The 15,862-nt window shown below is 36.1% G+C and overlaps 1 protein-coding gene across 1 annotated transcript; it reads right to left on the reverse strand.

The window, feature by feature from the left end:
- Nucleotides 1-713: 713 nt before the first annotated feature.
- On the reverse strand, nucleotides 714-12,468 carry ASPA (aspartoacylase). The gene is made up of 4 exons (XM_008049326.2): nucleotides 12,052-12,468; nucleotides 9,127-9,322; nucleotides 7,309-7,402; nucleotides 714-829 (listed from the first exon to the last, which is right to left on the reverse strand). Exons 1-4 carry the CDS (start codon nucleotides 12,285-12,287, stop codon nucleotides 714-716), a joined length of 642 nt encoding a protein of 213 aa, XP_008047517.1. The 5' UTR covers nucleotides 12,288-12,468.
- Between the last annotated feature and the right edge of the window lie 3,394 nt (nucleotides 12,469-15,862).

The following is a 15,862-nucleotide window of genomic DNA, read 5'->3' on the forward strand; positions in this document are numbered from 1 at the left end:
CACTGCCTGGGGGGGGCAGTGCCTCCACTGTATCGGAGGAGGCCGTGTGGCTCGCCCCAGGCACTGGCGGTGTGATGTGGAATGGCTGCCGGCGGGAACAGCAACAGCAGCCACCACAGAAGCTGCCCAGACCTTGGCAATGCCTCAGCAAAATCTACCTTCGAGCTCCATGTGAAGAGCAGGCTGCAGACGATGGGATCCACAGCCTTCAGGCTGAGAATCAGAGTCTCTTTGCATTCTCCTTGGTGGAGAGTTTCACAGGCAGTGCTCCCCTGTCGCCATCTTGCCCAACCCCCCCTTACCAATTTATATGGATAATGAGAATATCTCCTTTGCTTACAACTTTACCAACATTAAACATTATCAGACTGTTTTCCCAATCTAATGGGGGGAAATGGTGTCTCATTTTAATTGGCATATCCTTAATTACTGGTGATATTGAATATATTTTTATATGTTTATTGTACACCTGTATTTCCTAGTCTTTCTTTGTTTTTTAAAATGGAGATTAATAAGAAAATCAGGATTTGATTTGGAGGCTTTATTTGATGGCTGTTTTTCTTGAATGTGCCTATTCTGGTTATTGAGGAATAGTTGAAGTGAATAAAAATTCTAAAAAGCACCTAAAATCACGAGTATAGCAAACTTTACCTAGGTTCCAACTGCTACTTAAATGTTTGGTGGTTAAGTTTTATATGTAGTACCATCATTAGCTACTTACCTTCATTGAAATGATGTATAAAATCAAGAGCATGTTTAATAATTTTTCTCATTTGATCCAAAATATCAGCTCTCAGAACCCCTTGAGGCTGGGGACCAACTTCTATACCTAGGTACAGAAAGAGGTACATTTATATAAGTAATAGAATACACTGTAAAGTTGAGCATTTTTAATATATCAAGACTTAGAATTCCATTGCTAAAAAGTTATTGCGAAGGTAGACCATGCAGCATCATGGAAAACATTTGAGACATTACATTAGGCAAAAAATAAAGCAGAACATTTACATATTCAAGTTATATGCATAGTGAATAAAGACTGGAAAAGAATATGAAAAAAGATAAAAAAGTTATGTTAGAAATAGTATGATCTTTGGTATTTTTTCTTTAAATTTCCTTCAATATTGTCAAAATATTCTAAAATCATAACATAGTAAAAGAGGTAGACAAATTATGTTGACAAAATAGTAGGTGAATGCAAAGAGAAACTGTCATAGATCTAGCATTTAGCTTTGACAGGAGGAAGGACATTTACTTAGTCACTGAAATCTAGACTAGATGAATCATGGATGTAAGTCAACATGACAATCTATGTGATCCTAGAGCAATATTCTTTCCCTTAACATAACAATCTATCCTAACAAAATAATGCAATGATTCCAACTTTATGTAGGAAGAATTTGTATTCCTGTCTTCAAACCCCATTAAAACAATTCTTGTACTATGAGGCTATTATTTCCTGTGGCTGTCAAGCATCCATTCTTGCAACTACAAAATACTTTTTCTCTAAACTACTTATGTAGTCCCTGCCTTCCTGTTCAAGTCTTCCACACAGTCATCCCTCCAGTCATTGCCTTCTCCACTTGTCAAACTATTTACCAAGTATCCCCCTCATTCTATGCTCATTCTCTTCTCCCTGATTCATATACTATGTTCCTTTACACTCATCCTATTTTCACACACTTCTATTAATTCCCAATCCATAAAATCTTACCATATTCTCATTCACATTCATTTTTTACTTGTTGTGCTTAGATTTTTTATATATATGTAACATATCCAAAACATATATTTATATATAAGTATGTGGCATACATTTAAGTATATGTGTATCATAAGTGTGGCTAAGTTATATATCTGTGCATAAATGAATTATATACATCTGAAAAAAATGTGTGTTCATGGATATGTCTGTAGGTGTACTATAGAAGATGTTCTTTGCCTACCCCAAAGCCAATCCACTTTCCTTTTTTCTAATAGAACCCTGATTTTGGTTGGATTTCTTTTTTTTTTTTTTTTTTGAGTTGGAGTCTCACTCTGTCGCCCAGACTGGAGTGCAGTGGCCGCTTCTGGCCACCGCAACCTCGACCTGCTGGGCTCCGGCAATCCTTCCGCCTCAGCCTTCCGAGTAGCCGGAATTACAGGCATGCGCTACCACGCCCGGCTGATTTTTTGATTTATTGTAGAGATGAGGTCTCGCTGCCCAGGCGGGTCTCGACCTGCGGGATCAGGCAATCCACTCACCTCAGCCTCCCAAAGGTGCGGGATTGAAGGCTGAGCCACCGAGCCCGGCTCTTGGTTGGATTTCTAATCTTCAAGGTAGTTGAATTTTTCTCCATCTCAACAGTAAATGTTGACTAGATCAAGTCAATCACAACAATCTTATTACTCTAGTGATTGATTTAAGAACAAATATGTGAGCCAGTTCAGATCAAGGGATCATAATGGAAGATCTGCAAGGGATTTCCTGAGAGTCCCTTTCTTCTATTAGATATTATCATGTTGGCATATGATGCTTGGAACTACAGTGGACATCTTGTGGCCATAGGGTCATTGATAGATACTCTAAAGATGGTAGACTAGAAAGATAATAAGAACTTGTTCACTTGTGAAGTTGTTGAACTGCTATGTAAAATAACAAGCTTATCTTAACTGTTTAAACCATTTTGAGATACCTGCAGGAAAAAGCATTCTATATATTCATGTCTTTGGAGGAGATGGGAAGTGTGGTTTGGGTAGTCTTATGGGGAGAGGGAGAAGCTATGGACTGGAATGTACTTGACCCAGAAAAGCCAGTTATTTAAGGTTTTTTTACTGTTTGTGAGTGGAGGATAATAGGTAGGGTGGCTACATTTTCCAGACCAAAAATTAACTTTGACATAAGATCTCATATCAGAGTGGAATATTTAAATTTGTAGAAAATGGCCATGGCACACTCAGGAGTGAAGTTGAAGGAATGGAAGTCATAAAAATAACTTTTTTGAGTCTCAAATGAGACCATGGTCAATCTGAGAAAGTTAGGAGAAGATTACAACTCTTTGTGTGTGTGTGCGCGCGCACTTGCGTGTGTGTGTGTGTGTGTGTGTGTGTGTGTGTGTGTCTGGAAATAATCATAAGGCTGGCTGTAGCAAATGCCTCTTTCTGGGTTAAGATTTATCTAGAATGATCCTGTCACATTTCAGCTGCCTTAATAATAGACTGCAGAGGTGGTCCTTGTGGGTACCTACCAGAAGTTAAAGCAAATTTGTATGGAGTGACAGTCTTAGGTATTATAAAATGTTGACTCAGAATGAGTGTCTCTCTGATCTTGTGTATGTGTTTTTTAATGAGTGCATAATATAAAAATCTTCCAAATAAAATGTCAAAGTTGGAAGGAGAATATACACTATTTCTAATTATTTGCAATGAGCTTAATATTCCCTCGTATTGAAGTACATTAAAGATTTGTTGCTATTTTTAAGGGTCAAACATATCAGCAGATATTTGTTCTGGCTAAGAACAGCATTGCTCATAAATATCATAGGTACAGATTGAACTTTGAAAATGTGGAAATTTTATGCTTTTATTTGGTATCACAGAGAAATAGGATCTCTGTTTCTTATTGTTAAGCCTTTGGTTTGTTTCAACAAATTGCCTATATTTGGAAATTCAGCTTCCTCCAACAGATCCCTTTATAATGCACAAGAAGTATAAATACTTGAATAACCAGGAAAATGTTTGATTTTCATCTGCTTATATATTGTTTGTCAACTTGTTTTTAATTATATTGCTCTTGGTTAAACTACCTGAGATTTAACCAAAAAGGATTTTAAGTTGTAATAGCAATTTTAATTGTAGTGTAGTCTGCAGATAATTATGCTAATAGGCCACTCAGGAAAGATAATGGAATATAGAAAAAAGAGAATGTCTCTCTGAGAGGTTGTATGAGAGTGTGGGTCTGTGAGAGGTTGTATGAGTTGGAAGTTACCAGAAGGTAAAGATGAATCACAGCCTAGTAACTTACAGGACAAGCCAGCAATTGAATAACACAGATCATGAAAGACTACTGCAAAGCAGGTGCTAATAAGAATATTGGGAGAATGTTCTTCATGGGTCTTTTGTGTTTCTGCATGTCTTGCAAGGAAGACATTGGCTACATTTGTTCCAGATAATCTTTTAAAGGATGTTTGTATAGTAAACAAGCTTGGAAGACAAGAATGGTGTTTTCCTCAGAGGAAAAGCAGGCATGATTACTTAATTTTATTAAAAATTCAAGTTTCTTCAGCTCAGTGTTCCTCTCCTAGAGTATAGCTGCTGGCATATATAGCTGTCATCTGGCTCTCTTCATGTCGCCTTGTGGGAACTGGGGCTTGAGGAATAGTGCAAAAATACTGATACTCTGTTATTATTATTGTTTATAATCTATTCTTTGTTTCTGTCCCAGGAGTCTTGTGTCGTCTATCAGCATCCACCAAATGGTGCCAGAGCAACTTGTTAGATTGTAAGTAGGGTAAAATCTCAGACCCTTTAGAGTTTTTGATAAGGAGGGGCCAGAAAACAGCCTGGAGTAGATCACTGGGGCCACAGCACTTTGGAGAAACTGAGACCCACTTCCTTTCTGATCCAATTAAACCTGACCATGCTGGATGAGCTCACAAATGTATGTATTACCAAAGCTAGATGGCTAATATATTATATACTGTATAGTCCTAGTTATAGAAACTGTGTGGGAAAAATGGATCCATTTGTTTGGGTCTGTTTGGGATATGTGTAACTAAAACTGCGAATGATGATATTTATAAGTTTGAATTGTGTGCTCACTGATAATTTGAAGTAATATTTATTAAACATATGTTATTAGCCTGCAGAAGAGGGTAAAGAACAGAGGGTGCTAAATGGTTGGCTAGAAGGAGTCCACAGCTTAAAAAAAAAAGATAAATGGAGAGTATATCAGCAGAAATGCTGGTTTGGTGTTCGTTGGATATTCGTGAATATAGAATTGGACATACCACCAGCCTCAGGACAGAGTTTTATTGCAAACGAGTAAAGCAGAGCAGAATAAGCTAGTTCACTCCTACGAATCAAGAGGAGAGGGCTGTACAGAGAGTGAGACAGGCTCATTTATTTCTTTGGTTTGGTTTTTAGAGTTTACTTTTCTTTGTCTTAGTCTCTGGTCTCAGTTGGTTAGTTCCCTCTTGGGCTTGTTTTCCCTCTTTATGGTTAGGATATAAATCCTTCATGTGACCTTTGACATGAACTCATGTTCAGATGCTGTTAATTTTACCTTGTTAAAGTTACAAGTGTCTTTAAACAATTTTGGGGCTACGCATCTTCTATCTTTTCATGATGTATTGTTCATACATGCAATGAGCTCTAGTTTACAAGACTAAACTAATGATGAACATAAAACATAAGTCTGAAACTAAATATCATAAAGGAAGAGAGTTTACATTTTCAGGATTTTAGAGAGTTTCAAAAGAGTCCAACAAAATTGCTCCTTATCTAGGTTTGCAGGTGTTTCTTTAAAGGCATGTAGCTTCTCCACGCCTCTTGGTTATTACGTGGTTTAATATGGCTGGTTGTCCTCTCTCAAACATTAGCAGTGATTTGCTAGACAAGGTTGGCCTATCTAGCAGGTTACATCAAGGAAGTGGGGAAAACCACATTCCTAAGACCAGAAAAAGAAAAAAACGTGCTCTTTAAATCCAAGCAGCTTTTGCATTTGGCCCAGCTCATCATGAAAGAAAATTTCTAAAATGAGTAAATAACTAAACGTCAGCTGGCTTCCCATCTCATACCCTTTTCCTTCTTCATCACCTGCTCATGTCTGCCTAACTACCTCAAAAATATAGTGTATCAGGTGTGGCATATAATCAATCAGGGATTTGAGGGCCTTTGTATATAATATTCCTTTTTCCTCAAAGTGTTGTCTGAGCGCCAGGACTGGTCCACCAACTGTTTGCTACTAGTCCCGGGCAAAATAAGTATGGAAATTAAAGCAAGTGTTTAGAAATGTTTATAGCAATTTGACGTTACTGCAACATTCAAGTATGTGATCATTTTTCTAGTAAATCTCAGCATGGATACCTCTTATTTGGGCCTTCTGTGATCCTTCAAGATTGGGTTAGGCCTTTTTTCTGTGCTCTTATGGCCTTCTATAATTACCTCTACCTAGTATCTATCACTGTGCAATAATTACCTGGTTATTTCTCTGGCTTCTCATCAGATACCAAGCTCTTTGAGGGCAGACTGTATTGTCTTGTTCATCATTATATTCCTAGCACCTAGCACAGTGTTGGGTCTAGTAGGCATACAATAAATATTTGTGGAATGTACACATTTTTGGAGTAATTAATTCTGTGGAATGGGGTCAGGGAAGATTCCGGAGGAGGTGGCGTTTGAAATGAATCTTGAGGATGAGAAGAATTGTGACAGACTACATTGAAGGACCAAGCATTACAGCAAACAACATGAACAAAACTAGAAAACTGTTCAGTAAAATTGAGGAAATTTACCATAGTTAGGGCCTGCCTGGAGTTAAATTGCTTGATATTTGACAATTATAAGCCTTATGATATGTAAGATAGCTGTAAATGTTCTTCAAGAATAATTTTCTGAGTTTCAGTCAGGACATTGAAAGGACAAGGACCAAATGGATTCAATATAGCCAAAGAGCAGCCATTTTAACATTGCTTAGCTTTGTCATTTCTTAAAGCAGTTCACTTAATTTACCCTCTAATCACTAGCCAAGGACAGAACTGGTTTTTCAAAGGTAGCTATTGATAACTGTTGTATAGCCCTTCCCCAGCTTGTTTTGTACTAATTAGTTTTTTTATTCCAAGTATTTGCCTCCAGCCATATGAAAACCAAGCCAATTTAATCTATTGTGATGGCCCTTCATGACCTTGGAGATACCATCACCATAGCAACAGTTATGGGACTGGCCCACCCATCTGCCTGCTGTCTATCATCGTGAGGTCAGTACCTGGGTTACCTGCCCTTTTGTGACAATGTAAAACAGACTATCACCTAATTACCTTAACAACCTGCCTCCATCAAAGGGAAGGTTTAAAAAGCATTCAATTTCAAGCAGGCACCTCCATGCTTCTCTGTAAGCTCTGCCCCCCTCCCCAATCTGGGGGAGATGAATCCCCCTTTTCTCTCTCTCTCTACTTTCTAAATAAATTATATTTTCCAATTTAGTTTCTGTGCAATTATTTGCATCTTACCTGCAGCACCGGCTCAGCACACTGGTCCACTCATCTAACAATCCTCCCAGACCTAACAGACATACTTTATTCAGTTATGACAATGGGAATTATGACTTACCAACAGGATACTTGGCTATAGAACGAGTGGTTGCATATTTGAGGGAAGGATGTTCAATAAGATAAACATAGCAGGGCAATGGAGCCAAAGAAGTCTGAAAAAAATTTAAAACATCTTTCCTATTATGTAAAGACCATATGTTTTGTTCTCTTTACTACAAGAGTCAATAATGCCTTCAATATGTTTTACTTCATCAACTATGATTAGTAAAACAGCTTTATAAAACACTTTAAAACTCAATGTTATTATAGCTTTGAAAACATGCAAATGAATTACATATAAAATTGAATTGTATATAGCTTTCCAGGAAAAATGTACACTAAACAATCCTTCAGAACCATGACCAAAGAATATGAAATAATTTTCCTTCTTAATGGATTTAGTTATTTTTGTTTAATCACTGGTTACACTTACTATTTAGCTTAGTATTAGTTTCTTTTTTATCTTATTTTAAAGATGTGGGGTACAATTCAAGATTAGGTATATATGTGGACATCATACAGATAAAGTTTGGGCCTCCCTTTGGTCCCCACTTTGGTAGCATTAGTTTCTTAAATAATGCAGTTTCTATTCCTGTGGGCCAGGTCTCTACAGATGTTGGGTTATTCCCCCTCCTCCCATGTATCTAAATGAAAATTTGAGACAGACCTCTTGATTTTGATAACTGAGTATTAGCTAAGCTGTTTCTGTGTCTGGTAACCAAAGCATTCAGCTCTCTCTCCAAAGAGCAACAAAGCATTAAAATCTCCTACCAGGACCACTGTCCACTTATTGTCAAATGCTTAAGGGAAATGAAAATTATAGTTAATCTTTATTATAGGTTAAGTAGTAGGCTAAATGCTTTTAATACTTTATCCCATTTAAGTCTTTTGGGACTCATAGGTGGTGAATGTTGTTATTACAACAATTTTATAAAATGAGGAAAGCAAGATTTGGGGAATTGAGTATCTTATCCAAGGTTAGTGAATGAGAAAGCCAGAATTTGAGCCCAAGTTCTCCTGACTACATGAACCAAACTCTATCCTCTAAATCATACTAGTTCTCAGGAAAGAAGGATACCTATTATACAGAAATAAGCATACAATTCATTATTTGTGCTTTTGGTTGGTATTTTGTAGCAAATTATCTGTGAGAAAATTCCAGAAATTTTTTTTGAGCCTTAAAATGATTTCTGAGCGTTAAAATGTTTAACTATATTTAAGTACTGAAAGACTGGGTGTGTGTTGGGGTATTTAAATTAAATAGGGACAAGAGCAGGACTAAAATTAGGCAATCTTTTTATCATTTGGCTTCAATCAAGCTTAAATGACTGTTTATTTTTTATTTTTTTCCTAAGTTTTCAAGCAAAGTTTGTTAGAGAAAGAAGAGAGAAAAGAAAGGGAGAGATGCCAGAGTTAGCATGGGTGAAAGAAACCACCATGACTGTTTCTTAAGCTTATTTAAACCCTGTAATTGAGATACTTCAACCACAGCACTTACAATTTTAATACTAATTTTACTTGGTTTTACTAAATAACCCACAATTCAGTGGCTGTCTGGATAAAATATATTTTATAGACACAAGAATCCACAAGTGTTTTATTATTTTAGTCATTGTGTTTATTATTTTACTTATTTCCTCTCCTTTCCTCCTGCCTATCACCACTGCCTCTTTATTCTGGTAACATCCTTTCCCCAAGACCCACAAGCCTCGCTGTGAAATAGACTTCATTTCTCTTGCACCCTCCCTCCTGACCCTTTTCTGGTTGTCTCATGTCTATAAATTGACTTAAAGTACAGATCCTATGCTAAGTTGTAAATTAATAACATGAACGTTACCTTAATATAATGAAACATCTGAATTAAAAAGTTATCCCTGGAATCTTCAAGAATAAGAGTGCATCCCATGTTAGAAGTAGTGTTGTGAAGGTCAAATATAATGTCGTAGGAATTTTCACTATTTTTTGGACCAAATAAATGATTTATTTCTTGAGCCCTTCTCACTTCATATGGCAAATTTTCTGACATTTTTTTGCTGTTATAAGCAGAAAGAAAAAGATTAACAACATCTGTGTCTAGGATGACATAAACATACAATATGAACACAGTGTAAAAAGAATCAGTTGCCAAACTTTTAATATGAAAAATCTGTGTGGGAAGTGAAAACTTATCTGGAACCTTTATAAATGAAGAATTACATTTTTTCTTCATTTCATTCCATATAACTAATGTTGCATTGGCAGGCTTGCAAAATAATAGTTCATTTATGTGAACTATTACTCATTTATGCAATTGTATTGTTGTATGCATAATTCTATTATGCATTGTTCATTTATGTAAATGGAATTTATCACTGGCTTTCAACTTTGAACAAAAAATCCTTTAATTTAATAAGCAATTTCTTAGTAGTTATGGGTTATTTATTATGGGGCTAGACCATCAAATGCACCTTTTTTTCCACTCTAATTCTAGTGCACAAATATAGTCAAAGATGCTCACATAATCTAACTAGAAATTCTTAGTTGAGGTTCAGGAACCACTATGGTTCAGGGACAAGGTTTACAAAGGGCCTGTAAATCCTCAAAAAAAAAAAAAAAAAAAGTAAAAATTTGCAGGTACCCGCATATATGCATTTTTCTGGGACAAAGGCTAATAATTTTTCTTTTTTTATCAAGTGGGCCTCTATCCACCCTTTCTTCACTTCCCACAATTGTTAGGATACATTTTTTTTCTATATATGATAATGATTAAATTTTTTTTTTTTTTTGAGTTGGAGTCTCACTCCATCCTCTAGGCTGGAGTGCAGTGGCATGCTAATGGCCACCACAGCATTGACCTGCTGGGCTCAGATGATCCTTTTGCCTCAGCCTCCCAAGTAGCCAGAACTACGGGTGCGTATTACCACACCAAGCTAATTTTTAAATTTTTATTGTAGAGAGGAGGTCTCGCCAAGTTGCATGGGCTGGTCTCAAACTCGCAGGTTCAGACAATCCATTCACCTTGGCCCCCCAAAGTGCTGGAATTACAGGCTGAGCCACCGAGCCCAGCCTATTTAAAATTTTTTAAAAATTAAACCATCCAAACATATTTTCCTATAATTCCATCAGTTTGTATTCCTGGTTATTTTGGAAAGTATCTTCAGTTTGCACCTGGGTAATTCCTGCCTGGAATGAAGTCAGGAAGATGGAGTAGACATTTTGTGACTATGAAGCAAAACCCACGAGGACAAAGCTGCATGCCGAGAATAGTGCATTGGAAAGATAGAAGGAGGCTGGGGCATTGATTACATCATGTCGCCAGTGCACTAGCCTTGGACTACCTCCCTCTTTCTTATTTGTGAACAAGAAATCCTTATTTGCGTAAGCTACTATCTTTCAGGTTGCTGTTATATGCAAGCTAAATCTAATGTATGTATATATATGCATTTAAAAAGGGGAGAGACATAATAAGGCTTACATATTGCAATTATCCTTATGGCTATTACATGGAAAATGGATGGCAGGAAGGATTAGAGCAAGGTTGGATGTAGGGGGATCCTTGTGAGGCTATGCTATCTGTCCACAGAGGATATAAACTAAGGAGAGGAAGACTGGAATTGCAAAATATTTGCAAAGAATAACTGAGAGGACTTAGTGATGCACTAGACGTGGGGGATGAAGAACTGGGAAGGTTCTAAGATGAATTCCATAGGGGATTTTGAGGGTAACTAATTTGGTTCTATATTATTCTATTCCATTTGAGTAAATGGCAGAATCAAGGCTTGAAGTTTTAAAAAATGATGAACACCACGAAGATGAGGAATATAGGAAAAGGAATATATTTGGGAGAAACTAATTTGTTCATCTATCTCATAAATTTTCATAACCACCTAGAGACCTGTTTAGCCTCTAGATAGTGTTAACAGTAAGTGGCAGAAAGTGAATTTAATTTAGAAGACTCTTCTCACTGAAATGATCACTATTGGGTGATCATAGTGAGAAAATTCACCTCATTCAATTTGAGTTATTTGAGAAGTTAATATGCTGACTAAAAGTTGTTCTTTAACAAATTCTTACTTGTGGTATAGCTATTTTAAGTTAATAGATAAACATTAACTGTGCCAACAGAACCTCAATCATGAAGATAAAATATTTCTGAAATTAAATTTATGCTAGTAAAAATATTATTTCATACAAAAAGTATGATAACAAAATAGTCATACTTATTTTGCTCTGAAAATATCTATTTTATAAAGAGAGGTATATTTCTATTAAAAGTAATATCTATTTTTTGATCTATGGTGAAACTAAACCTAAGGAATTCTTTATGCACGACTATAAACATAGTTGTTTGAAAACAGTGAATTTCCTAGAAAGGTAACATATATACAAGCATAGTAGCCAAATGCTAACTTAATGCAATGGATTCCTAAATGTTTCTTTAAAGATATGGTTTAAAAGTAAACCCTTTTCTATTCATTGTTTCAGTCTGTATACAATGTATTTAAAAGGAAAAATCAATTAAGAATAGTCTGATACTTAAGAAAGTTTATAAAAAGCATGTGAATGCCCAGTTTAGACAGTTGTGTACTTCATAATGCAGTATGATTAAAAGTGAAAGTGATCTTAGTCACTGTACTGACTATACATACAGACAAATTATAATATGTATATACATATATGTACTCTCTCTCACACACCTGCCATTTTAAACACACACACACACACACACACACACACACACACACACACACACACACACACAAAATACAAAACATAGTCTTACCCAAGATTTTCATGGTCAAAAACGCGATTGAGGTCACAGTCAATATATCTGGTACACTTCTTTACTGCTCGTGGGTTGGTAATAAATGGTTTCACCTCCAGCCCTGTTCTCTGAATCTCAGCACCGTTCTCTAACCAATGCTTAACCAGAAATACTCCTGTTAACTCATTCCCATGAGTTCCTCCAAAGATAGCAACCTTTTTTATAGGTTCTTCAGCAACGTGACAAGAAGTCATCTCACCAAATAGTTTTGTCTGATTTCTGTAATTCACAAGAGAGGAGATCAAAGGTAATTTCACTTCTTAAGAAAAGTTTGGAAATTTAAGTCTAAATGAGACTTTAACCAAAGGGCAAAGTACAGAGTTCCCTTGGGTAAGCATATTTTAATTTTCTGTTACACGTTCTGAGCCCTGTTTATTCTGTGGACACTCCCTCCTTTAGCCCTGCCCTTTACCATATTTGGAATGAAATATGTGATCTACTAGAGATACAGTTGTTTATTTTAACTTATAACTCCCTCAGATGGTCAGTAGATCTAAATACAATGATAAATCAGTATCTCAGACTAACACAAAAATTCTATTTTCCCCTCAGCTAGAATGTCATCTAATGGGACTTTCATGATCATTTGTAATAATAAAAATAATGTATGCATTTTAAATCTTAAAAATATAAAAAACAAATAAGTGGCCTGTTTGCTTTTTCCACTGGTATTTAAATGAAAAACAATTCTTTTCTGAAATGAGTTGAGGCACTTTTCATGATCTGCATGCATTTGACTCTCAACTCTATAAACAGCTGAAGACAGATCCTTGGAGATCTCCTCTTGAGCCAGCACCCTTTCTTTCAGAATGCCTTTTCACAATCAGAAACACAAGGGCCAAATCAATGTTCACTAGTACTTAAATAGCTACTTTGAAACATCTTTTAATTTTTTTCTCATAAAGTTTTTGGTAATTCTGCATCAACTTTGGGAGGGATCTTCCTCATTTTTTGTCTAAATACTAAAGGAAAAGCAACTGTTAGTAATTTTCAAGTCTTTGTAATGCCTGAAAATGTCTTAGGAAATGCTGTTAGGTAGTTAGGCAGACATGAGCAGGAGACAAAGAGGGAAAAGGGTATGAGATGGGAAGCCAGCTGACGTTTAGTTATTTACTCATTTTAGAAATTTTCTTTCATGATGAGCTGGGCCAAATGCAAAAGCTGCTTGGATTTAAAGAGCACTTTTTTTTTTTTCTTTTTCTGGCCTCAGGAATGTGGTTTTCCCCACTTCCTTGATGTAACCTGCTAGATAGGCCAACCTTATTAGCAAATCACTGCTAATGTTTGAGAGAGGACAACCAGCCATATTAAACCACATAATAACCAAGAGGCGTGGAGAAGCTACATGTCTTTAAAGAAACACCTGCAAACCTAGATAAGGAGCAATTTTGTTGGACTCTTTTGAAACTCTCTAAAATCCTGAAAATGTAAACTCTCTTCCTTTATGATATTTAGTTTCAGACTTATGTTTTATGTTCATCATTAGTTTAGTCTTGAAAACTAGAGCTCATTGCATGTATGAACAATACATCATGAAAAGAAAGAAGGTGCGTAGCCCCAAAATTGTTTAAAGACACTTGTAACTTTAACAAGGTAAAATTAACAATATCTGAACATGAGTTCATGTCAAAGGTCACATGAAGGATTTATATCCTAACCATAAAGAAGGAAAACAAGCCCAAAGGGAATAACCAGTTAAGATCAGACTCTAAAAACCAAACCAAAGAAATAAACGGGGCTGTTTCACTCTCTGAACAACCCTCTTCTCTTGATTTGTAGGAATAGCTTACTCTGCTCTGCTTTACTTGCTTGCAAAAAAAAAACTGACTTGCTGTCTTGAGTCTGGTGTCGTTTCCAATTCTTTGTTCATGAATATCCAACGAATCCCAAACCAGCATTTCCGCTGCAATACTGCATATACTAATCACATCATATGAGCTTATATTGACATGGCCTGATTTGCTGGCAGCAGGGATTTGCCACTGGAACGTGTTACTCAGAGGGGGTCTTATTAGGGAAAATTATCCTGAATACTAAAATGATTACATCCTTTTGGAGAAATGACTCTGAGCCAGATCTGATTTGATTTCATGCTCAATCACCCAGAAAGTCAAATATGTCCAAGTACTGAAAACTCTATGTACTCGTAATACCAGATTGTTTGATGAGGGTACAACAAGAGTAATTCATTCCAATTGCAGAGTGGTTTAATTTATAATGTTCTTCCACATTAATAATATTAGTATTAATAATCCACTTTGTAAGATGGGGGAGGTTAGGCAATGTGAGGGATAAAGAAATGAGAGGTTAAGGAACCTAGGAGAAAAGCAGGTTTAGAACCCATGTTTCTGATTCCTAGTCTAGTGTTTTCATAGGGCAATAGGGCGCCTGTCTGTTATTTTTGGTCTTCTTCAAAATTCTAGTTTTGCTCTTTCAGAATTCACACACACAGTCATTACAGTGTGCTCAGGAAGCAAACAAGCATACAAATAGAATGCATGGTAGAAAAATAAAATAGAAATCCTTCACAATATTTAATAAACCAATTTGTATGTTCTGTCTTTAAGAGATTATAATACAGAGATAAAGCAAAATAACAAAATCCAAATTTACACATTAAAGTTACTGTTCTAATCTAAGAAAAAACCCTGTAATCTTTGATTTTCTATCCACATCAATGTACACTAAACACTTCAGTCATTGTAGAGAGGATGAAAACACATGTAAATGTAAACAGATGACAGTCATTTATTTACAGTAACTATGGTGAATTATTAACACTCTATTATGTTTTGTTTCTTTTCTGCTGATTTGTAGTTTGTCCTGTCCTTTGCCCTAGTCTCTCTGGAAATGCTGTTTCAGTTATTTACTCGTAGCTGGCACAAATGACTTGCATTTTGAGGCTCGTTTTATGGAATTTTAATAGATCAGCTCTATGAAGTACATTTCACATTCATAAGTAAAGTTTCTCTTACATGTCAAAATTAATAACTTTTTTGAGAGTTAATAAATTGCAGTAATTATTTTACATACTTACCTCGTTTATTGTGTACAGAGTTTGTCTTCTGTGGAAAGCTTTATTAGAAAAAAAGGAGAGCATTTCCTTAGAACTAGAGCAACAGAGGCTTTTCATACTCTTATACCAAGTTAACTTCCAAAAGATTTTTAACTCTCTGCTTCCCAAAGTATAACCACAAAACTACACATTTTTATTAGCCTAGCTCTCTTTAGAGAGTTCAGAGAACTGATAACATACAAAGCAAAACACTTTCTAGTTGTCACTCTCTCACTATTAAGTTGAATATTTAATATTTTGAAGTACTTAAAAAGAGTAAGTGTATTAGCTTCCAGCATTTTAAATGCTTTATGGGGATGAAGGGCCTGACTTATTAATAAAATAATGTAGATTAAAACAAAAAGAGAGCAAAGTTTTACTTCATAGTCAAGCCAGTCTAACAGATCAATGTTGGAAATTTAAGGTGGGGCTGTTTTCTAAAGAGTATGTTTGGGGGAAATAAGAAGGGTCTTTTGTTCAATATTATACATAAGGTGTCTCATATATAAAGTGGCTGTCCAGTAGTCATGTAATAAAACTACTTTTACTACTTTTTTTTTTTTTGAGTTGGAGTCTCACTATCGCCCAGACTGGAGTGCAGTGGCCACTTCCGGCCACCGCAGCCTCGACCTGCTGGACTCTGGCGGTCCTTCCGCCTCAGCCTTCCAAGTAGCTGGAACTACAGGCGCACGCTACCACGCCCGGCTAATTTTT

The sequence above is a fragment of the Carlito syrichta genome, unplaced genomic scaffold (assembly GCF_000164805.1).
Source record: "Carlito syrichta isolate Samal-C Ts95f unplaced genomic scaffold, Tarsius_syrichta-2.0.1 Scaffold131961, whole genome shotgun sequence".
In the NCBI taxonomy this organism is placed as follows: Eukaryota; Metazoa; Chordata; class Mammalia; order Primates; family Tarsiidae; genus Carlito; species Carlito syrichta.

What these genes read in the sequence shown, in the direction of transcription:
- ASPA (XM_008049326.2), bottom strand. Translation starts at nt 12,287, where the DNA reads ATGACTTCTTGTCACGTTGCTGAAGAACCTATAAAAAAGGTTGCTATC. An exon ending in TTTGACCATGAAAATCTTGG is followed by an intron (nt 9,323 to 12,051) that starts GTAAGACTATGT and finishes TGCTTATAACAG; the next exon opens with CAAAAAAATGTCAGAAAATT. An exon ending in TATAGCCAAGTATCCTGTTG is followed by an intron (nt 830 to 7,308) that starts GTAAGTCATAAT and finishes TTCTGTACCTAG; the next exon opens with GTATAGAAGTTGGTCCCCAG.